The following is a 24,060-nucleotide window of genomic DNA, read 5'->3' on the forward strand; positions in this document are numbered from 1 at the left end:
CTGAGCCCGGACTTGGGGTTCGTGCGCTCCAGCCTCGGTGCGCTCATGCTCCTGCAGTTGGTGAGCGCGCTCGCGGGGCCTGGGCCCCGGGACCGGGTTAGGGTGGTGGTGTAGGGGGGTCCCGGCCGGGCCTGGAGGGGTCGGGGACTCCGGAGCTGCCTTTTTTCTTTGCTCCCCGCACACCCCCAACCTAGGCTCACACACGCCCCAGTGCGCCTTGCCTTCCTCGGGGGGCGCTTGTAGGACGGACGCTCCCAGGATCTCCTTGGTACCCTCTCACCGCGAGACGCCCTAGTTGCAGTCTCTTAGAGCACACGCAAGATGTACCAATGTCAGAGTGCCCATCACCAGCGCCCCATCATTCCGTCCCCGCTGGTCACCAAGAGGTCATCCACAGAAGCGCTCACAAACGCCACAATCACTGCGCGCGACTGTTTCTCCCGGACTCTGGCTCTCCCTTTGCCAGGACTATGCCCTTAGCCCTCCAGCACCGCCAGCCTGAGGCAAAGTCTGATCTCAGCTGATCCTCTGCCGAGCTCCGAGCTGCTCCCGGTGGCTGCACCCCAGAACACTCTTCGTCTAATCGAGCGGGCACATCCGGGGGCAACACAGACCCTTCAGCGGGCCCTACGGGCCCCTGTGAGGGAGTCCGACCCATCTAGCTTTCACTGAGTAACCTGCCGCTTTCCGGCCGGTTTGGCCCCTGAGGGCCAAGATACCACGCCCAGCGTTGGGGGAGGGTTTGGTGGGAAGGCAGAGGCAGGAATCCTGTATCCAATACCCTCTGTAGACCCCTGCCGAGGCGGATCGATGGGCACACCCCTTTCGGCAGCAGTTTCAGGCTTGGAGGTGTTAGCTTCCCGCCCACCCCCGCCCCGCCCCGCAGTACCCTCTGGTGCCAGTCTGGGAGCTGGGTGGCTGCCCTGTGGGAGGGGCTTGTTGCGTTTTCAGGGGACTGGCGGGAAGATCGGAGAAGGCAATGGCACCCCACTCCAGTACTCTTGCCTGGAAAATCCCATGGACGGAAGAGCCTGGTAGGCTGCAGTCCATGGGGTCGCTAGGGTCGGACACGACTGAGCGACTTCCCTTTCACTTTTCTCTTCCTGCATTGGAGAAGGAAATGGCAACCCACTCCAGTTTTCTTGCCTGGAGAATCCCAAGGACGGGGGGAGCCTGGTGGGCTTCTGTCTATGGGGTCGCACAGAGTCGGACACGACTGTAGTGACTTAGCAGCAGCAGCAGCAGCGAGAAGATGGAGGCGGGTCAAGATCCATCTTCCGTTAGGGCACCTTCTGCTGTCCCACTGCTCGGTCCTAGCAAGAATGCCAGGGATCAGCACAGAAGGCAGGGGCCCAGATCAAGCTTCCCTCTTTACCCAGGTGATCACACTTCCTCCTGGACCAGTGCTATCTCTTTCAGTTCAGTTCAGTCACTCTGTCGTGTCCAACTCTTTGCGACCCCATGGACTGAAGCACCCAGGCTTCCCTGTCCATCATCAACTCCCTGAGCCAGCTCAAACTCACGTCTATCTAGTCGGATGGTTGGATGTCATCCAACCATCTCATCCTCTGTCATCCCCTTCTCCTCCTTCCTTCAATCTCTCCCAGCATCAGGGTCTTTTCAAATGAGTCAGTCGTTCGCATCAGGTGGCCAAAGTATTGGAGTTTCAGCTTCAGCATCAGTCTTTCCAATAAATATTCAGGACTGATTTCCTTGAGGATTGACTGGTTTGATCTCCTTGCAGTCCAAGGGACTCTCAAGAGACTTCTCCAGCACCACAATTCAAAAGCATCAATTCTTGGGCGCTCAGATTTCTTTATGGTCCAACTCTCACATCCATACATGACTACAGGAAAAACCATACTGTTGACTAGATGGACCTTTGTCAGCAAAATAATGTCTCTGCTTTTTAATAAGCTGTCTAGGTTGGTCATTGCTTTTCTTCTAAGGAGCAAGAGTCTTTTAGTTGCATGGCTGCAGTCACCATCTGCAGTGATTTTGGAGCCCCCAAAAATAAAGTCTGTCATTGTTTCCACTGTTTCCCCATCTATTTGCCATGAAGTGATGGGACCAGATGCCATGATCTTTGTTTTATAAAATGTTGAGTTTTTTTTTCTTTAATGTGAATGTTTTAAGCCAAATTTTTCACTCTCCTCTTTCACTTTCATCAAGAGGCTCTTTAGTTCTTCTTCGCTTTCTGCCATAAGGGTGGTGTCATCTGCATATCTGAGGTTCTTGATATTTCTCCCAGCAATCTTGATTCCAGCTTGTGCTTCATTCAGCTGGCATTTAGCATGATGTACTCTGCATAGACGTTAAATGAGCAGGATGACAATATACAGCCTTGACGTACTCCTTTCCCAATTTGGAACCAGTCTGCTGTCCCATGTCCGGTTCTAACTGTTGCTTCTTGACCGAGATACGGATTTCTCAAGAGGCAGGCTAGGTGGTCTGGTATTCCCATCTCTTGAAGAATTTTCCAGTTTGTTGTGATCCACGCAAAGGCTTTGGCGTTGTCAGTAAAGCAGAAGTAGATGTTTTTCTGGAATTCTTTTGCGTTTTCTATGATCCAGAGGATGTTGGCAATTTGATCTCTGCCTTTTCTAAATCCAGCTTGAATATCTGGAAGTTCTTGGTTCACATACTGTTGAAACCTCGCTTGGAGAATTTTCAGCATTACTGTGCAAGTGTGTGAGATGAGTGCGATTGATCTGTAGTTTGAACATTCTTTGGCATTGCCTTTCTTTGGGATTGGAGTGCAAACTGACCTTTTCCAGTACTATGGCCGCTGCTGAGTTTTCCAAATTTGCTGGCATATTGAGTACAGCACTTTAACATCATCTTTTAGGATTTGAAATCGCTCAGCTGGAATTCTGTTACCTCCACTAGTCTTTTTTGTAGTGATGCTTCCTAAGTCCCACTTAACTTTGGACTCCAGGATGTTTGGCTCTAGGTGAGTGATCACACCAACATGGTTATCTGGGTCATGAAGATCTTTTTTGTATAGTTCTTCTGTGTATTCTTGCCACCTCTTCTTAATATCTTCTGCTTCTGTTAGGTCCATACCATTTCTGTCTTTTATTGTGCCCATCTTTGCATGAAAATTTCCCTTGGTAGCTCTAATTTTCTTGTTGAGATCTCTAGTCTTTCCCATTCTATTGTCTTCCTCTATTTCTTTTCATTGATCACTGAGGAAGGCTTTCTTATCTGTCCTTGGTATTCTTTGGAACTCTGCATTCAGATGGGTATAGCTTTCCTTTTCTCCTTTGCCTTTAGCTTCTCTTCTTTTCTCAGCTATTTGGAAGCCCTCGTCAGACAACCATTTTGACTTTTTGCATTTCTTTTTCTTGGAGTTGGTCTTGATCACTGCCTCCTGTACAATGTCACGAACCTCCATCCATAGTTCTTCAGGCACTCTGTCAGATCTATTCCCTTGAATCTATTTGTCACTTCCACTTTGATTTAGGTCATACCTGAATGGTCTAGTGGTTTTCCTGAAGATGGAGAAGCCCTATACTGTCAGCAAAAACAAGACCACAAGATTGGGAGCTGACTGTGGCTGAGATCATGAACTCCTTATTGCTATCTCTTTCAGAATTCCTCAGCTCTCTTCCTGTGAGCCCTGTCCCCAACCTCACCCTCAGGGTTTCTTGGAGGGGCTTGTAGGTGTTTGTCCCCACCCCAGGAAAAAATGTAGAATTGGAATCTCAGTCACTACAGCCCAGAAATCTGCATTTTAAACTCCTCTGAGTTGTCTGGCAGATTCTCTGGGAAGGGAGGAGAAGGGGCAGAGGTTCCCCCAAATTTAAATCTGCTGGTAGGAAGGGCCTGTCTGGAGCGATGCTGAGTGCTAGGCTTCTGGCTGCTTGTGAAGGGAGCAGTTGCCAAGCACGAAGGAAGTCCCCGACCCAAGGGTGTGGAAGCGCAGAGGAGAGGGAGAATCAGTTCTGAGTTCAGGAAGGCTTGTGGAAGAAAGGTGGCTTTTGACATTGCCCTTTGGGCTTCCCTTGCAGCTTAGCTGGTAAAGAACCTGCTGGGTTTGATCCCTGGGTTGGAAAGATCCCCTGGAGAAGGGAAAGGCTACCCACTCCAGTATTCTGGCCTGTATAGTCCATGGGTTCGCAAAGAGTTGGACACCACTGAGCGACTTTCACTTCACTTCACTGATATCTGAGGCAGAAGTAGGGAAAGGTCGCCTTCTAAAAGGGCAGGTGACCATGCAGGCCAAGGCTTAGGGCTGGGGAAGCTGAAGAGAAGTGGGGAGCAGGCTTCCCTGGTGACTCAGATGGTAAAGAATCTGCCTGCAATGCTGGAGACCCGGGTTCAATCCCTGGGTCAGGAAGATCTCCTGGAGAAGGGAATGGCAACCCACTTCTGTATCCTTGCCCGGCAGATCCCATGGACAGAGGAGCTCTGTGGGCTACAGTCCATAGGGTCACAAATGGTCGGACATGACTGAGTGATTGAACACACATACACACGTGGGGAGAGTAGCCAGCAGGTTGATTTAACTGGTGGAGGGGAAGAAGTTGTCCTCTACCCATCGAGTTCTTCTGGCTGGTCTAAGAGTTAAACTGACATGAAAGAGATGAACATGAGAAAAATCAAACAAGGTTTAATGCTATGTACACATGGGAGAGACCCAGGAAAACTGAGAAGCTAAAAAAATGGCCAAAGCCCTCCCCTTAAATCCCATCTTCAGCTAAAGAAAAAGAGGATGTTGAGGATGTGAGGTCAGTAATGGGATGTGACCGGGAAAAGCACGAGAAACAAGGGTAAGGTTGTGCGGATTTAAGTCGTTGCTTTTTCCATAGATGTGTTTCTAGAGATTTGGTCAACCTCCTTTCCCTGCTACTGTGAGGGGGACATCCTTACAAATGTAAGTATTTCTTACAAAAGAGTAAGGAGCCTTGGTTTTCAGCTTTCCCCTTGCCTGCTTTTCTTAGCAAATAACCAGCTTAAAATTGATATGCCAGAAAGATGAGTTTTTGGATGGTAAATTTTGCTCTGCTACACCGGAGTTGAAGCACTTGTTTCTGGGTGGCCAGAAGCTGAGGGAGATAAGTGATGATGGTTTTCTGTTTGCATTCTTAGGGGGGTTGGAACCGCAGGGGGCTCTAAGCTGGGCTGAGGATGAGGAGGCCATAGGGTGGGTCCCCCAGGGTTCACTCTTGGTAGACAGGACCTGAGCATCAGCCCCTTTTGCATTTGAACAATGAGACTTGGAATAAGGGGAACTAGAGGAAGGGTCTAGTTCCCCTTATTCCAAGTCTCATTGTTCAAATGCAAAAGGGGCTGATGTTTAGGTCCTGTCTGGTGGGCTGGAGTCCATGGGGTCGCTAAGAGTCAGACATGACTGAGCAACTTCACTTTCACTCTTCACTTTCATGCATTGGAGAAGGAAATGGCAACCCACTCCAGTGTTCTTGCCTGGAGAATCCCAGGGACGGGAGAGCCTGGTGGGCTGCCGTCTATGGGGTCACACAGAGTCGGACACAACTGATGCGACTTAGCAGCAGCAGCAGCGGAGGAGGGGCCTGCTGTGTCTGCAAGAACTGAAGTAGCTTCTGCTGGAGGAGGCTTGTGTCTCTTGATTTGGGGGTCCCTGTGGGCTTGGCACCCCACTCCAGTACTGTTGCCTGGAAAATCCCATGGACGGAGGAGCCTGGTAGGCTGCAGTCCATGGGGTCGCACAGAGTCGGACACGACTGAAGCGACTTAGCAGCAGCAGCAGTGGGCTTAGCAGCCCAGTCCTGAGCAGCATTTGGCTCCCATCACACACAGATGTAGACAGAGGTGTCGATGGAATGTAGGACTGGCCCAGAGAGCTGTGGGGGAGCTTGGCACTTAGACTCCAGGGACTGGCTGTGAGTGGGATGGCCGTCCTTTGCCCTCCCTGCAGTGTTTTTGGAGCCCAGAGTGGGAGGATGAGAGTCTCCTATTGGAGTGCTGAAGACCTGCACCTTTTCGTGACTTCACCAATTGGCTTGTGGGAGAAGCTGCTTCCTGAACTGTTTCTCTGGCAATGGACAGTTCCATGGGGTCTGAGACAAACGGGGCTCCACTCAACAGGCACCACGTCTGCTGGGCAGCCAGTGTGGCTCCCACCACTCAGATGCCAGCTAGGCTCCAGGCTCTTTGCTAAGAGCTTCATTTTCTCGTATATTCCTCCACTTTACAGGTGAGGAAACTGAGGCTCAGGGGTCAGTTCTTGGCCCAAGAGCTCATAGAGTGTTAGAGCTGGGATCAAAGGCCCCAGTGGCCTGACTTTTCTGATCTGTACTTAGTTATCACACTCAGCTGGGCTCCTCCCCAGCTGGACACTGGGTGTGGTGCTGTTGTGGGAGCAATGGAGACCCCAGGTCCAGTGCCTGCTCTCTAGAGCTCTTGGTCTCTGAGGGAGGTGCTCAAAGGATGAGCTTCCTATGGAGGGATCAGGTGGGCTGCCTGGAGGAGGCAGTACATGGGAAGGTATCAGACATCTGTGTTTCCCAAGATCTGGTGAAGGGTTCCAGATGTGGGAGGAGGAAGAGGGGCTGGGTAGGAAGACCCCAGCTTCTTGAGAAGGAGATGTGTTCTTTGTTTAGTATTAAATGTGTCCTGAAGAACCAACCTCAGTGGTCACTGATTGTCCCTTCCCCCACCCCATCTAGCTTCAGAAATAATATGAAATGGGATATGATATTAAGTCACATATGACAGAAGAGTTAAAGTAATATATTTTTTAAAGTTGGTAGTGTGTGTGTGTGGAGATGGGGTAGGGGCTGACTTAAAGAGAGCTGAGAAGAATCTAGACTCCGTCACAAATTTAAGGCTGTTGATTCTTTGTTGAGTTTCCTAGCAGCCTAGGTAAAAAAGGGAAGCATGAATTTATACAGATAGCATCTAAAAAGGAAGAAAAATAAAAAAGGAAGCAGGCATGCCTGGTCTAGAGATAACTCTTGGTCTTAAAAACCTGGAAGCTTTGATGCTGCAGATCTTTGTGTGGCTAGTGGGTGGAGGAACTTTGTGGAAGCTGTGGTTAACTTGGCTGATCCCAGAGACTTATATAGAATAAGTATAAAGTGAAGTGCACATTTCTTCTTCTTCTTTTTTTTTTTTTAATCTTCCCCCAGCCCCGGGGAGAAAGGTGATCTCCTGGGTTTGCATGCGTGTATGCTAAATTGCTTCAGCTGTGTCTAACTTTTTGTAACCCTATGAACTGTAGCCCACCAGGCTCCTCTGTCTATGGCATTCTCCAGGCAAGAATACTGGAGCGGGTTACGATTTTCTCCTACGATCTTCCCAACCCAGCAATCAAACCCATGTCTTTTATGTCTCCTGCATTGGCAGTCAGGGTCTTTATCACTGGTGCCACCTGGGAAGCCCCACGTGGGTTTACTGATGAAGGAACAGACTTAGAGAGGTTGAGGAACTAGTACAAGGGCAGTCAGAAGGCTTGGGACAGAGAAGCCCTATGAATGGCCTGTGACAGTAGGGCCATTTGTGTTTAGAAGCTTCTATCCTATCCTTGGGGCTTCCCCAGTGGCTCAGCGGTAAAGAATCCACCTGCAATGCAGAGATGCAGGAGACGTGGGTTCGATCTCTGGGTTGGAAAAGACCCCTGGAGGAGGAAATGGCAATCCTCTCTAATATTCTTGCCCAGAGAATCCCATGGACAGAAGGGCCTGGTGGGTTCCAGTTCATAGGGTCACGAAGAATGGGACATGATGACTGAGTGACTGAACACACACACAATTCCCAGTTAGCAGGTGAACAAACGCATCAGAAGCTTCACTTGCCACTTGATGACAGTGATCCATGGGCGGTAGTGAGAGGATTGGTGGAAGCAGAGAAGCTTGGTTTCAAATCCTGGCTCTGTAATCTTGGACAAGTTCCCTAATATCCCTAAGCCTCAGTTTCCTTGTCTGTGAAATGGTGATGGTGAGATTTTGGGGAAGGTGGAAGCTGATGCTGCAGAGGGCTTAGCACAGTGTGTGTGAGAATGAAGGGAAATTATTAGGATTCACAGGGTCATAGAAATCTAGGGCTCTTATGCTTGCTCCCAAAGGTCCCCAGGTGTCTCCTCAGCAAGAGCTTGTAGGCTCCCAGGGACAGGGAGCTCAGTCTCTCTAAAGGATGCCTGCTGCATCCTTGCACGCCTGGGAGTGTGAGAAAGTCCTTCCTCTTGGTAACCTGGGTCTTTCTCCAGCCCCACAAGGCATGGCAGCTCCTCTCCAGGTTGGAGGCAGGACAGGACCTGAAAGTCAGCTCTTTAGCCTGGTGAGACAATGTTGTTGAGGTCTGAGAGGTGCGAGCTGAGGTTGGCCATATTGGGATCTCAGTGTTGGGGACTCACAGGGTTTTCCTTAGCATTGAGTTTTGTGGGTTCCATCTCCCTAGGGCAGCATTCCTGATGCTGCACACTCCCCACCTTGTTCCATGCTCCACTGTAGGGAGCACAGCAGTGCCTGTATTGTTAGCTCCGCCTACATGCCCCACTTGTGGTTGGGGGATTCTCGAATGTTTGGAGTCAATTTGTAGTTATATAACCAATATATGGACACGTTCTCCTTAAAAAGCAAAAACCTATTACAGATAAGTCTAAAATTATCCTTGGATCCCCTGCCTGTCTCCCCAAAGGAACTGCTGTACTGGGGTGTTTCTATTTCTTTTTCCCATGCATTTGAAAAAACACTGATGGCTTAATTCTGTATCCTTTGTTCAGTTACTTGTCTTATACCCGCTGCACCTGCATCTCTTCGAGCTGTCTCCCTCCTTCTTAACCGTTCAGGCTATTCCAGAATGTCGCTGGTTGGACCCGAGTTCATTTAGCCATTTTTCTATGGATGGGCCTGGTTTTTGTTTTGTTTTGTTTTTTGTTTTGGGCTTCCCTTGTGACTCAGCTGGTAAAGACTCTGCCTGCAATGCAGGAGACCTGGGTTCGATCCCTGGGTTGGGAAGATCCCCTGGAGAAGGGAAAGGCTACTCATTCCAGTATTCTGGCCTAGAGAATTCCATGGACTGTATGGAGTTGCAAGCGTCAGACACAACTGAGTGACTTTCACTTCACTTTTTTTTTCTTTGTTTTTTAAAAACTTTTAATTTTGTTTGGGGTATAGCCAATTAGCAATGTTGTGATAGTTTCAGGTGAACGGGGAAGGGACCCAGCCATACGTATACATGTATCCATTCTCCCCCAAAGTCCCCTCCCATCCAGGCTGCCACATAACATTATATAGCATAACAGTGCTGTACAGTAGGTTCTTGTTGGTTATCCGTTTTATATGTAGCACTGTGTAAATGTTGATGGGCCAGTTTTTTTTTTTTAATGCTTTTATTCTTTTAAAAATATATACAGACATATAGCAAAAACATTTCACCAGTCCAAAGGGCTATTAATGAATACAAAGGGTTATCAATGAATATATAATCTCTCATCCTGGTTGGGTCACTGCCCACACCCCCATCCCTGGCCCTTGCCGGAGGCATTATGAGTGTGACATTCCAGGGTGGGTCAGTGGGTTATTTACACAAAATACAGGTAGCTCCACCCCACCTGTGCCCTTCCAGTCTTTCCCTCCTGGCAATACACCTAGGGATGTCCTGTATCATTGCACAGAGAACTACATGTATCTTTCTTTTTTAATCCTTTCTTTTCTTAATTTCTTTAATAGATAATATATTATCAACAGTCCAGAATAAAATAGAATGGGAAAGAGCACCATGAGCAATCTCTGTGCCCTTTGGTTAGAGTTGACTGCCCCCATGCCCACTCTGTTCTATTTCCTGTGTATACCCCAACCTCTCCCCACTTTACCCCAGGGCTATCATCTAACCAGGTGGTGCAGTGGTAAAGAATCTGCCAGCCACTGCAGGAGACTTGGATTCGATCCCTGGAGAAGGAAATGACAACCCACTCCAGTACTCTTGCCTGGAAAATCCGATGGACAGAGGGCCATAGTAGGCTACAGTCCATGGGGTCGCAAAGAGTCAGACACGACTGAGCGACTTCACTTCACTTCACTTCCTCCCTATAACCTTACAAGTGCTGACCCTTTATTCCCAACTTATAACTAGACCAATTCCAGCTCATCCTCAACACCATTGAGGACATCTTTGTGCCATTTCTTTGCAACGACTTTTGGGCACTACAACCATTTGGGAAACTATCTTGGAAGGGATGGGATCTAAAATTCTAAGTGTAAATCTTGATCAAATTGTGTGGTGGATTTTAACTTAAGGGTAAAATTTTGGATAGGATGGGAGTTAGAGACATTATCTCAATTTGGATCTGTAACAGGTCAGGCGGCATCAGTCCCAACCAATACCCTCCTGGGTCTTATCGTCCAGGATTGGGAAAGATTCAGACTACTGGGATTAAAAACAAAGAAACTTGTTAGGCTATGTAATCATGTTTGGCCACGACATGAGCTAGGAACCCAAGAAAAGTGAAAAAAGTGAAAGTGAAGTCGCTCAGTCGTGTCCGACTCTTTGTGACCCTGTGGACTGTCGCCTAAAAGACTCCTCCGTCCATGGGATTTTCCAGGCAAGAGTACTGGAGTGGGTTGCCATTTCCTTCTCCAGGAGATCTTCCTGACCCAGGGATTGAACCCTGCTCTCCCACATTGTAGGCAGACACTTTACTGTCTGAGCCAGAAACTAAGAAAAGCGGCCATTAAATGGATCTCTGAGTTATGATACTATAGTGCAGCTAGATTTATATTGTAGAAGGAAATTTAAATGGAGTGAGCTTCCATATGTTCAAATTTTCATGGCCTTGTATTTATACTGCTGCTGCTAAGTCGCTTCAGTCATGTCTGACTCTGTGCGACCCCATAGTCGGCAGCCCACCAGGCTCCGCCGTCCTTGGGATTCTCCAGGCATGAATGCTGGAGTGGGTTTCCATTTCCTTTTCCAGTGCATGAAAGTGAAAAGTGAAAGTGAAGTCGCTCAGTCGTGTCCAACTCTTCGCAACCCCATGAACTTCAGCCTACCAGGCTCCTCTGTCCATGGGATTTTCCAGGCAAGAGTACTGGATTGGGTTGCCATTGCCTTCTCACTGTATTTATACAATGAGACCCAAAAGGAATTTAAGGTGCATGTAGTTCAAAGGGATAATTATAGTAAGGAGACAGAAGACATTTTAACTGATCTACCGTATGGAGCCATCCAAAGGTTAAATCCTCTGCAAGGAGGAGCCAGAGCTACTCCTTGCCTACTGGGAGGAACCATTACCTCAGGGGAAGACACAGCTAGGGCTGAAAAGAGGCCCCACCCATATTCAGGAACTTGTTTGTACCCTGAGTTACCCAAGTTCAGTTCAGTAGCTCAGTCATGTCTGACTCTTTGCAACCCCTTGGACTGCAGCACGCCAGACTTCCATGTCCATCACCAACTCCTGGAGCCTACTCAAACTCAGGTCCATTGAGTCAGTGATGCCATCCAATCATCTCATCCTCTGTCTAACCCTGCTTCTCCTGCCTTCAATCTTTCCCAGCATCAGGGTCTTTTCCAGGGAGTCAGTTATTCACATCAGGTGTCCAAAGTATTGGAGTTTCACCTTCAGCATCAGTCCTTCCAATGAATATTCAGGACTGATCTCCTTTAGGATAGACTGGTTGGATCTCCTTGCAGTCCAAGGAACTCTCAAGAGTCTACTCCAATACCACAGTTCAAAAGCAACAATTCTTTGGTGCTCAGCCTTCTTTATGGTCCAATTCTCACATCCATACATGACTACTGGAAAAATCATAGCTTTGAGTAGACCTTTGTTGGCAAAGTAATGTCTCTGCTTTTTTATATGACTGTCATAGATATTTTTTTATAGGTTTGTCATAGCTTTTCTTCCAAGGAGCAAGAGTCTTTTAGTTTCGTGGCTGCAATCACCATCTGCAGTGATTTTGGAGCCCAATAAAATAGTCTCTCACTGTTTCCATTGTTTCCCCATCTATTTGCCATGAAGTGATGGGACCAGATGCCATGATCTTCGTTTTTTTGAATGTTGAGTTTCAGGTCAGATTTTTCACTCTCCTCTTTCACTTTCATCAAAAGGCTCCTCAGTTCCTCTTTGCTTTCTGCCATAAGGGTGGTATCATCTGCATATCTGAGGTTATTGATATTTCTCCTGGCAATCTTGATTCCAGCTTGTGCTTCATCCATTCCAGCATTTTGCATAATGGACTCTGTATTTAAGTTAAATAAGCAGGGTGACAATATACATCCTTGACATACTCCTTTTCCAATTTGTAACCAGCCCATTGTTCTATGTCTGGTTCTAACTCTTGCTTCTTGGCCTGGATACAGATTTCTCAGGAGGCAGGTAAGGTGGTCTGGTAATCCCATCTCTTGAAGAATTTTCAACAGTTTTTTTTTGTTGTGATCCACACAGTCAAAGGCTTTGGCGTAGTCAATAAAGCAGAAGTAGATGTTTTTCTGGAATTCACTGCTTTTTCTATGATCCAACAGATGTTGGCAATTTGATCTCTGGTTCCTCTGCCTTTTCTAAATCCAGCTTTAACATCTGGAAGTTCTCAGTTCACATACTGTTGAATCTCACTTGGAGAATTTTGAGCATTACTTTGCTAGTATGTGAGATGAGTGCCATTGTGCGGTAGTTCAAACATTCTTTGGCATTGACTTTCTTTGGGATTGGAATGAAAACTGACCTTTTCAGCTAGCACTGTCAATGATATAAGTTACCAACGAATGCCCCTACAGTTTTGCCTCTAAGAGAAGTTCCTGATGGAAATTGAGGAACAATATGTGTCTATGTACCTTTCTCAATGTCTGATCTAAGTGTGGCAGAGGACAAGTTGGGAAGTTTTTCTGAGGATCCTGAACTCTTTACAAAAGAATTTACCCCATTAGTAAGATCTTTTGATCTCACCTGGGGGGACTTAGATTTTACTATCCCCTTGCTGCACCCCCCAAGGAAAAGCAGGATATAATATTGGCAGCCAGAGCCCATACAGGCCAACTGGCAGCCCAAGCCAACAGGGCCATGCAGTGCACTGGGTGGGGAATGATGCTTCCCTGAGGCAAATCTGCAATGGAATTACCAGCTGAATTCTATTGATAATAGATAGATGGACCATATGATTAACTGTTTAATAGAGAGTATGAAGAAACTTACAGTAAAACCTGTTAATTATGAAAAGGTGAAAAAGGTCCAACAGGGATAGGATGAAAAACCTGCAGTCTTCCAAAGGAGATTAGTGGACGCTTTTAGGAAGGATACCTAAGCTTTAAGGAGTATATCCCTCCTCTTCTGAGGGACAGGATGCATGCATTTCATAGCCCAGTCTGCCGCAGACATCAGGCACAAAGTTCAGAAAGCAACTGCTGGTCCTCAGACTCTAATGAATGATTTGTTCCAATTGGCTTATTTGGTTTTCAATAATGGGGATATGGTTGAAAAGACTGAATGCACCCAGAGAAACATGCAAGAGACCCAAATGATTGCAATGGCTTTGTCTGCTCAAAGACCACCAACTAGGAGGCTGCCCTCTCTTGGACAATCTGGTCCTGGTGGACCACGAGGCCCATGGTACACCTACAAGGCCAGTGTAGCCTCTGTGGACAAAAGGGGCACTGGAGGAAGCACTGCGGTCCATGTGTCCTTTGCAAGTAGCCAGGCATTGGCAGAGGGAACGCCCCAGACACCAGGCAGCAGAGGCCCCTCAACCGTTGATGGTTTTGCAATCAGAAGACCGATGGGACCCAAGGCCAAAAATGGCTCTGCCTAAAGATACCATCTACATAACTAATGTCAAGCCTCGGCTGATCATTGATATGGCTTGGTGGAATTTCTTACAGATACTGGTGCAACCTTCTCAGTCTTAGCCCAAAGGATTGGAAACCTTAGCTTACATACCAACAAATAAAACACAGGCAGTTTTGAAAGTCCTAGGCTTGATAGAGGAAATGCCACAACCTTGCTATACTAAAGGAAAAAATTGGGCTAAAAATAGGGGGTTAATAAGTCAAAGGGGATGGTATGTGTTAGATGAAAATACTGTGATTCCACAAGCTCAGCAATGGAAAGTAATCAAGGTTTTATATGAAACTACCCACTATGGATGTGAAAGTGAAGTGAAACGTGAAGTTGCTCAGTCGTGTCTGACTCTTTGTGACCCCATGGACTGTGGCCTACCAGGCTCCTCAGTCCATGGAATTTTCCAGGCAAGAGTACTAGAATGGGTTGCCATTTCCTTCTCCAGGGGATCTTCTGGACCCAGGGATCAGACCCGGGTCTCCCGCATTGCAGGCAGACGCTTTACTGTTTGAGCCACCAGGGAAGTAAGATATGAATGTGAAGCTCTTTGGAATTTACTACAAAGATTGCTTGTGGGTAAAGGAATGAAAATGGTGGTGGCCCAGATTACCAAATCATGTGACACATGTTTACAAAATAATCCTAGAAAAATGCCACCCCCTCCTCCATTATTTAGACCCATTCAACACCAAGAAGAACTGGTAAATTGATTTTACTCAGATGCCCAAGTCCAGAGGAAACAAATTATTTATTGGTAAAGGTAGACACATTCACTCGGAGAAGGCAATGGCACCCCACTCCAGCACTCTTGCCTGGAAAATCCCATGGATGGAGGAGCCTGGTAGGCTGCAGTCCACTGGGTCACTAAGAGTTGGACACGACTGAGCGACTTCCCTTTCACTTTTCACTTTGATGCATTGGAGAAGGAAATGGCAACCCATTCCAGTGTTCTTGCCTGGAGAATCCCAGGGACGGGGGAGCCTGGTGGGCTGCCGTCTCTGGGGTCGCAGTCGGACTCGACTGAAGCGACTTAGCAGCAGCAGCAGACATTCATTAAATGGCTAGAGAATTTTCCCACATGGACAGAAAGAGTAACAAAGAATTTGATTAAAAAGATAATCATACCTTTCGGATTACCTCAATATATACAAAATGATAATGAACCTCTCCCAGATTTAGGAATTATTTTGGGAGAATGCTTTGGGTTCTCAAGATCATGACTAAAATTCTGAAATAGAAACTATGAGGTCTCTGTGTTTGTGTGTTCATATGTGTCTATATGTGTGTTCTGGATGTCTAATATTGCCAAAAGTTAATTCACAAAAGAGCTCTAATTGACTTAAAGGAAATTAAATACTCATATAAATACTCAAAATACAAAATAATCCGGCCAGAATTCATTTCAGTCTCATGTTATCTGAAAAATACTCAGGACAAAACTGATATCTGGTGATTGAAAAGTGAAAGATTGAAAAATTGAAAGTGGTTTAAGCTTTTTGGTGTGATTAATATAGGCAAAGGGTTACACATGATCAGGATTTTCTAAGACTGAATTAAATTTAGTTGGGTAAATGGATTTTGTTAGGAATGGGCTAAAGTAAAATAAGACTGGATTTGATTTCTCCCTCCAAAGAATTCTTGAAATGCTTCTTTGGACAAACAGATTGAGATGAGTTTCTTTGCCTGTAAGTGATTTGTATTTGCTTTTGAGATCTTTAGGGAAAAAACCTTTAGGTTAGGGAAAAAGTATAGTCTCCTAGTGACTTATGCTCTTATCTAACTGAAAACTAACTTTGGGATGTTTTAGAGGGCTCCTGTGTTATCTCAAAGAGAAATATTTAACTAGGGTTATTTGGTATATTATGTTAAATATGATCATTTGTAATTCTGGTTATCGTAACCAACTTTATCGTACACTGTAATCAGATGTTTGACCATGCCTTTTGAGTCTTTTGTCATTTATACATATTTATGTACCCTGGTGCTGGTTCAAAAAAGGCTTCATCATCCAGAAGATACATAAGAAGGCTAAGGAACCAGTTACAGCAGTTCTGCATCAAGATGGCTACGTAGGGATTTCAGCCCATGTAGACTAAAACAAGGAGCCTCCCTTGTCCCTGGGGCCCCTAGATCGGGTATCCAGAATTACAGAAGATGGACCTTCCCTTCTGCTTCCCAAACTGGGTTTTGGCTGGGTTAGTGTCCCAGCCACGTGGGTTCAAGTCCCAGGCTGGGTTTTGGCTGGGTTCGAGCTCCAGCACATGGGTTCAAGTCCCAGTCTGATAAATGGTTTCACCCCAACCCTATTCCCAGCAGGCAGAGAGGCCAGGTCTCATGGGACTGTGAAGTGCCTGTGATCCCTGCAGCCAGCTCTCTCTGGAGGGCCAATGGCAGGGAGCAGACTAGGGTGCTGAAAACATTGCTTCTGTCATCCCCTCAGGGTTCAAGGACCGCCCCTGCCCCTTCTCTGCTCCCACCTCCAGGGCACTGATACTCCCTCCCAGTTAGTCTCCAGGGAATGTCCCTACCTTCTGGGATTTGGAATTGTGTTCCCCACTGGGCATCTCTCTATCTGCTGAGTGACAGAACTGGCACCACCATTAACTGTGCATAACCTTGGGCGAGGTTCATCTTTTCCAAGTGACTTGGTTTCCCCATCTGTGAAATGGGCCGTGTGCTTTATGTAAAGAGCTGGGCTTCCTGGGAGTGAAGCACTGGGGCGGGGTGGGGGGAGGGGCTGGAATTGAGTTGCACTTGACCTGGGCTTTCAAGGGGTCTAAGGCCTTCCTGGGATAGCTCTGTGTGGCTGTTAAGAGTCTTTGTGCTGGGGAGAAGGCACAGATTGGCCTTCTGGGGAGACCAGGAGACCCCAGTGGAGGGAAGGGAGGAGGGTGGGAAGGCAGGCAGGTAGGGTCTAAATTTCTGGAACCTCACTGAGGGGCTGTGTTGCTGTTGCCTCTGGGACCCAGGGAAGGAAGGCCTTGGCGATGCCTCAGGGGGCCCCCACCTACCTCCACACACCTGGGGCTGTATGTGGAGGGGACCTGCTTAGTCTCTGGCCCCAGAGTGCTGCTTGAGCTTCAGGTTAGGAAGGTTTTTCTAGAACCCCAAGAGAGACCCCAGAGGAAGATGGTGGCAGTGAGCTCCTTGACATTCAGTCTGCATGCAGGGGCTGGAGGTCCCAGTTAGGGGGTTCTGGGGGTGGCAGGGCTGTGAGGGTAGGAGTGTAGAGGTCTCTTTCATCTTTAATTAACTCAGGACTCAGGAATAAGAAGCAATGTGATAAAGGCTCTGTTTGGAAAGCCCTGAAGGTGACCCAGGCCCTCAGTCAGTGTTCCCCTCCTCCCCCTCCTCCTTGGCAACCCAGGCTGGGAGCTGCGTGCTTGTGGGTGGGGACCCTGGCTGCCTGGCTCTCTCCCCCCGCCCCACACTCCCTGATGCTTATAACAGCGCCTGGCACAGAGTGGGCCCTTGGGGGAGAGTTTGTTCAGTGACTCGATGTGGTAACTTTTTGTGCCTGCTTTTCAGGTGACAAAAGGGAGGTTTGGCAGAGTTAGGTAACAGCCCAGACCTGGTCAGTTGGCCCCAGGCTGGGTTATGAACCTGCCCTGGCGTGGCCTGCAGAATACACAGTGGGAATTCCAAGGAGCCTACCCCTCTGCAAGGGGAGGAGGTGGGGTGTGGAGTTGTGGTGGCACCCCGCCGCCCAGCGCCTCTGTCCCCTGCGCCTTTGTCTCCTGTGACACAATGGGTGGCTTTTTGTCCCCATAAAGTCCCTTTCACCATAGGGAGAAGGGCCAGAGCGGGGGTGGAGGCCGGGCCGGGCCAGGCCAAGTTCTGAGTGTCCTGAGCTGCCCAGATGCATCCCTGTGCGGGGAAACCCCAGGAAGGGTTCACGTGGTCCCCTGGACCTCAGTTTTCTGGAAGGTGCAGTGGGGAGAAGGGAGTCCTGGGGGCTGTTGGATGGGCCCCGCCCTCAAATTGTTCCCAAAACATTTGGTTTCATTACCAATGTTTAAAAAACTGAAGATTTCATGTAGAATTTTGGATTTCTAATATATCTTTAAAAATTAGAACTTCTTGGGACTTCCCTGGTGGCCCAGAGGTTAAGGATCTGTGCTTCCACTGTAGGGGGCACGGGTTCAATCCCTGGTTGGGGAACTAAGATCCTGCATGTTGTGTGGTGGGTACAATCCAAAAAAAAAAAAAAAAGTTCTGGATATCCCAGGCCTGTGTTCCCCCAGACATCAGCTGGTTGCTCTCAGCTCCACAGACCTCCCCTGGCCCACCTTAGTCATTTCTGTGACCTGCCTGCCTCGGTGGCTGCTGAGTTTGAAACCACAATGTTAGCTCTGGGGCACAGTGTCCCCTCTCCTGCCACCCCACCCCCCAACTCGGGTTTGCTCCCTCTAAGCCCCAGGCTGTCTAACAGCCTTCCTAGCCACTCACAACCTCTACAACTGTTCACTTTTTCCTTTCTTTACCTGCATGACATGCCTATGAGGTGGTTGCAGGAAGGAGCATCCCTTCCGGGGCCCAAGAGTGGGCTCTTGTCTAACCCTCGGAAATGAATTGTCCGAGGAGACACACGTGTTGACAAAGCAAGAGACTTTATTGGGAAGGGCGTCCAAGAGGAAAGCAGGAGGGTAAGGGAACCCAGAACTGCTTTGCCATGTGGCTTGTGATCTCGGGTTTGATGGTGACAGGATTCATTTCTAGGCCAATTCATTGTCTCTGGCCAATCACTCTTGATTCAGGGTCCTTTCTGGTGGTGCATGCACTGCTCAGCCAAGACGGGTACCAGTGAGAAGGATTCTGGGAGGTGGTCGGACACTGAGCGGTGACATCTCCTTTTGACCTTTCCCAAATTCTTCTGGTTAGTGGTGGCGTGTTAGTCCTGTGTTCCTTACCAGGACCTCCTGTTGTAAAATAACTCACGCACTGTGAGTTACTGTGGTGCCTGACCAGTTTGGCTGGTTTCAGTCGGTGTGTTTCCCCTAACAAGGTGACCAGCATTGGGGTATGTCCCCAAGCTTCTTATGTGTCAGATGAAAACACAAGCCAAAAAAGTTAGGTGACTCTATGATGAACCTAGACAGCATATTAAAAAGCAGAGCATTCACTTTGCCAACAAAGGTCTATATAGACAAAGTCAAAGCTATGGTTTTCTCAGTAGTCATGTACAGCTACAAGAGATGGACCATAAAGAAGACCAAGTGCCAAAGAATTGATGCTTTCAAACTGGGGTATCGGAGAAGACTCTTGAGAGTCCCTTGGACTGCAAGGAGATCAAACCAATCAATCCTAAAGGAAATTAACCCTGAATATTCATTGGAAGCTCCAATACTGTGGCCACCTGAGGTGAAGAGCCAACTCATTGGAAAAGATCCTGATGCTGGGAAAGATAGAGGGCAGGAGGGGACAGAGGATGAGATGGTTGGATGGTATCACCGACTCAATGTAAGTATGTTTGAGCAAACTCTGGAAGATAGTGAAGGACAGGGAAGCCTGGCATGCTGCAGTCCATGGGGTTGCAAAGAGTCGGACATGACTTGGCGACTGAACAACAACGGTAAGGCCACCCAACAAATCTCAAGGGCTTTACTCGGCCCAGAGAATGGAGAATATTAAAGGAGAGTTGAGTGACCGTCTTGGGGCAGGAGAGGAGTTATCGAGTGCTCCTGGGATTGGTAGAGTCCCTTCAGTCAGTACGAGGGAGGAAAGGCTGTAGGTACCCCTGGAGGAGGCCTGAGTTGAGGAGTATCAGGGCTCAGACTGAGAAGAGCCTTGGAGAACGCTGAGCAGACCTCCCTGCTTCTGCTGTACAGAGGGGGAAGGCTGAGGTCTAAATGGTGAAGGTTCTGCCCTGGGACCCTTAGCCTGTGAGGAGTGGAGGGAGTGTAGCTGCAGGAGGAGTCCTAAGGTGAGGTTGGGTTGCATTCTGCTCCCCTTCACCTCCATATCTCCACCACCTTTGGATAAGCCCAGCTGCCTTATCTGAAAGGTGGGAGGGGCCACACTGATGGGTGGGGGTGGGGTGGGTGTGGGGAGGTGACCCTTATCTTCCAGGAACTATGCTTGGTGCTTAAGGTTAAATACCTTCATCTCACTAAGCCTCACACCCCTAGGAACTGCACATGCTATTCCTACCCTATCCACTGCAGGAAGCCAGGCAGAGAATGGACTGGAAAGCCAGGTTCTAACCCCTCGAAGTGATGATGACAGTAGGGCCTGTACTGAGTGTCAAGACTGTGTTGGGTGTTGGTCTGAGTGCCTTTCGTACATTACTTCATTGACATCTACCCTTGTAAGGTCGGCACATTTTGAAGATGAGCACAGGGAGGTACAGAGAGGCTCAGCAACTTGCAGGAGGTCACACAGCTTGTAAGCTGGCAGGGCCAGAGCTTGAACCCAGGGAGTCAATAGACCAACTTTTCATCAGTTAATGCCAACATCTCCCAGTTAAGTCAGATCATAACAGCCATTCTTAGCCTCAAAGAGTAGCGAAGAAAGATGTATTCGTTTCCTAGGGCTGCCATAACAAATTGCCACGAACTAGGTCACTTAAAAAACAACAGAAATTTATTGTCTCACAGTATTAGAAGTTCAAAGTCAAGGTGCTGGCAAGGTTGGTTCCTTTGGGAGGCCCTGAATGAGAGTCTGTCCCATGCTTCTGGCCAGGAATCCTTTGTTTTCCTTGGCTTGGAGACATATCACTCGGATCTCTGCCTCCATCTTCACATGATGTTCTTTCTGTGTGTGTCTCTATGTCCAGCTTCCCTCTTATAAAAACCTCAGCCCCTGGATTGCACCGCCCCCCCCCAACTGATTGCCCCCAACCAAATGCCTCATGGTCAGGCATTTGTGACTAATCCCTTTCCTCTCTGACTCAGCAGGTGGTTTTTAAAAAAATCTCTGTTATCCAGTTGAGAAAAAAATTTTTGGAAGCGCGAACGTCCTGGAGCATGTGTAAATGTGACCTTTTTGACAGTGTTAGTCACTCAGTCATGTCCAACTCTGCAACCCCATGGACTGTAGCCCACCAGGCTCCTCTGTCCATGGAATTCTCCAGGCAAGAATACTGAAATGGGTTGCCATTTCCTTCTCCGGGGGATCTTCCCAACCCAGGGGTTGAACTTCCGTCTCCTGCAGATTCTTTACTGTCTGAGCCACCAGGGGAGTTGTCGTTTAAAGACAAGATCCTTCATCTGAAATCTTAAGGTTTTCAAGAAGGAAAGGGCATATATATATTTTTTTCCTTCAGGATTTCCAGACAGTTCTCTTGGTTCATCTGCAGGGGGTGCCTGGGGAGGCATGACAGGGGCCTCAGTGTTTGGAAGGGCCAAGGGGTGAGGTTTCATTCTGTGCATGTTTGTTATGTGTGTGTGTCTGTGTCAGTCTTTGAAGAGTAAGACACACAGGTGTATGTGTAGAGAAGCATGGGGACAGAGGAACATGGGGGCAAGAGACAGGGACCTCGAGCGTTTGTTAAAGCACAGAGTTCTGCTCTTTCTCACCTGGCTCCTTCCCTTTGCCAACTCCCCCCCCAATCCACCCCCACATCCACTCTCATGTCCTAGTGAGATCTTTCTTGACCTTCTTATCCCTTCTCAGCTGAATTTTCCCCCATAACACATTTCCTGTGCTTCCCTCGTGTACTCGGGTTTTATCTGACTCCCCTACCCCCCAACCCAGCTGTAGAGTGAGAGCTCTGGGAGAGCAGGGCTTCCCATGTTTACCGCTCACACAGTGGTAAGTGCTCAACAGATGTTTGGCTTTTACAATTTTTCAAAAGTTTTTACTTATTTGGCTGCACCAGGTCTTAGTCACAGCATGCAGGATCTTCAGTTGTGACATGGGGCCTCTTGGTTGTGCCTTGTGGGATCTGGTTCCCTGACCTGGGATCGAACCTGGGCTCCCTGCATTGCAGCATACGGTCTTAGCCCCTGGACCACCCAGGAAGTCCCACAACAGATACTTGTTGAATGAGTGAACCCAGAGGGAGGCACACGGTGGGGCCTGTGCTCAGAAAGCGGGTGTTAGGAATTGCATGAGGACCTGGACGAAGCCCAGCGGGCAGGTGGCAGAGTCAGGGCTGTCTGCCTTGCCCTCTGCCTTCCGCTCCCCTGCTTCCCCTGCACGGTGGGGTTTACCGTTCTGGACTGGACTGTAAGACAAGTCTTCTGGCCTCTTCCAGCTGGACTGTGGGTCCACAGCAGGAGGGAGGGTCCAGCAGCTCCTGCACATTCTAGAGATGAGGCCTGGGCCCAGCTTCCCATGGCCAGCAGAGGGTCAGCACACGCGGGGGTGCCCTATCCTGGACTGGGGTGCTCTGGCAGATTCTTGGGGCTGGGGGTGAGGGGACGGGAAAAACCAGTCTGTCAGGTTCAGATGGACCTTCCTTGTTGGAGAGCAGAAACCGAGGCGGCTCCCTGGGCACAGGGCCAGGGAGGCACGGCCAGAGGGATGCCAGATATTCTCACTGCTTATTCCAGCAGCTTTGTCTCCCAGAGGCTGTACTTGCTGATCTAGAAATCAGGGCTGAGCAGGAGGGAGAGGCAGAGACCAGGGAGCCGGGATGCCAGCTGGGCCTCACCCCTCGGAGCCAGCCCAAGTGTCCTCATTTTTTGTACATCACTAAGTAACTCTTAGTAGACCAGGTTTCAGAGAAGGGTCGACCTGGGTTCAAGTCTTGCCCTGCCCTGTCCTTGACTCATGGGTGACCACAGATGACCATGGACACATTTTCCTCTGAGCTCCTGTTTGAAAAATGGGGCTAATAAATAAGCCTAATGAAAGGGTTATGGGAAAATCAGTGAAATAAAAGGGAAGGTGCTTACCTGAGGCTTGGCACATTACGAGCCAGAGGGCATTACGTGGTTATTTGTGACCAAGCCCATGAGTGATAACACCACCAATTGATAAGTGTACATTAACGTAAACCCAAATCATTCCCTTCGTGATTTTTAACTCACTGCATTTTCTAACTTCCTTTCAGATAGTTGTAACCAGGCAACATGATGGCATGGAGGCCCATAAGGACCCTACTTTAAAGCAAGGAGATAATTAGAGACTTCCCTGGAAGTCCAGTGGTTAGGGTTCCACGCTCCCAGGGCGGGGGCATGGGTTTGATCCCGCACGCCCAGTGGCATGGCCAGAAAAAAAAGACAAGGAGATAATTGTCTGTCCCTGGAAGGGTCCTGTGCCTTGCTGCTTTAGGGGTGTCTCTTCTCCTTTCGAGCAGTGACTCCCCTGGGTCTGGGGGCTCTTGGCCCCACTGATGTGTCTGTTTAAGGCAGTGTCTGTCCGAAGGATGAGTGGTAAAAGCTTGGGGGTCTGGGCTGAGACACCCTGACTCTGGGTCCTCATGGATAAGGACTCCCCTCCAGTGGTGTGACTGCCCACAAGGCCCTACTCCCTGCCCCACCATCCTCACCGCACACTGGGCCCCAAGGGCCACCTGGTCTATTGGTGGTGGCTGAAGGAGAGCACCAGAGGCTGGAGGTGGGGCAGGAAGGCTGGCGGGGTGCAGTGCCAGGTGGGCATCCCTGGGAACTCACCCCTCCCCCCCAGGAGAGGAAGAGGGGCGGGTGCAAAAACCTGGAGAGAAGGGGAAGAGGGTGCCTCCCTGAGTCTCCCACTCCCACTCGTGCGTGGGGGGAGGCAAGGCTGGGAGCATATTATCGACTCAGACCTGAGTCCTCCTATAACACACAGCACCTGTGCGGGAAGGGTGTCTAGCCCCTATTTCCTGGATAAGGAAGCTGAGGCCTGTTAGCGCCTGAGCATGTGTTTACTGAGCAGGTCCTATGTGCTCGGCACTGCAGGGCACTGGAGACGCAGCGACGCCCAAAACCCAGGGGTCTGGGTTCTAGCGGGTGGACTAGAGGTGCCCTGGGGAGCTGCACAGAGGTGGGGACACTTCCCACCACACAGGCAGGGTGAAAGCCCAGCAGCTGACTGGCAAGCCCAGGGCTCTACCTCTCACTTCCGGTGGTGGGGGGAAGGAAAGCTGTCAAAGGGGCTCGTGGACTCCAGGCCTCAGCTAGGGTCACCCCTGCCCTGCCCTGCCCCACACGTGGAGGGGGACTGATACAGAAACTTCCCTTTTGGTCCTTGGCAGGGGACCCTCTCTGGGGGCTTTCCTGGTGGCTCAGATGGTACAGAATCCACCTGCAGTGTGGGAGACCTGGGTTCCATCCCTGGGTTGGGAAGATCCCCTGGAGAAGGGAATGGCTGCCCACACCAGTATTCTGGCTTGGAGAATCCCATGGACAGAGGAGTCTGGCAGGCTACAGTCCATG

General features: G+C 48.9%; 1 protein-coding gene across 1 annotated transcript in view; it reads left to right on the forward strand.

Moving 5' to 3' along the window:
* The window catches only part of PLLP (plasmolipin), a 31,352-nt gene that overhangs the window by 633 nt on the left and 6,659 nt on the right, over positions 1 to 24,060 (forward strand). The window contains exon 2 of the mRNA XM_010861972.1: positions 6 to 60. Within this exon, the coding sequence (XP_010860274.1) occupies positions 6 to 60 (55 nt within the window). The remainder of the gene's footprint in view (positions 1 to 5; positions 61 to 24,060) is intronic.

Source organism: Bison bison, unplaced genomic scaffold (assembly GCF_000754665.1).
Source record: "Bison bison bison isolate TAMUID 2011002044 unplaced genomic scaffold, Bison_UMD1.0 scf7180017864473, whole genome shotgun sequence".
NCBI classification, from domain to species: Eukaryota; Metazoa; Chordata; class Mammalia; order Artiodactyla; family Bovidae; genus Bison; species Bison bison.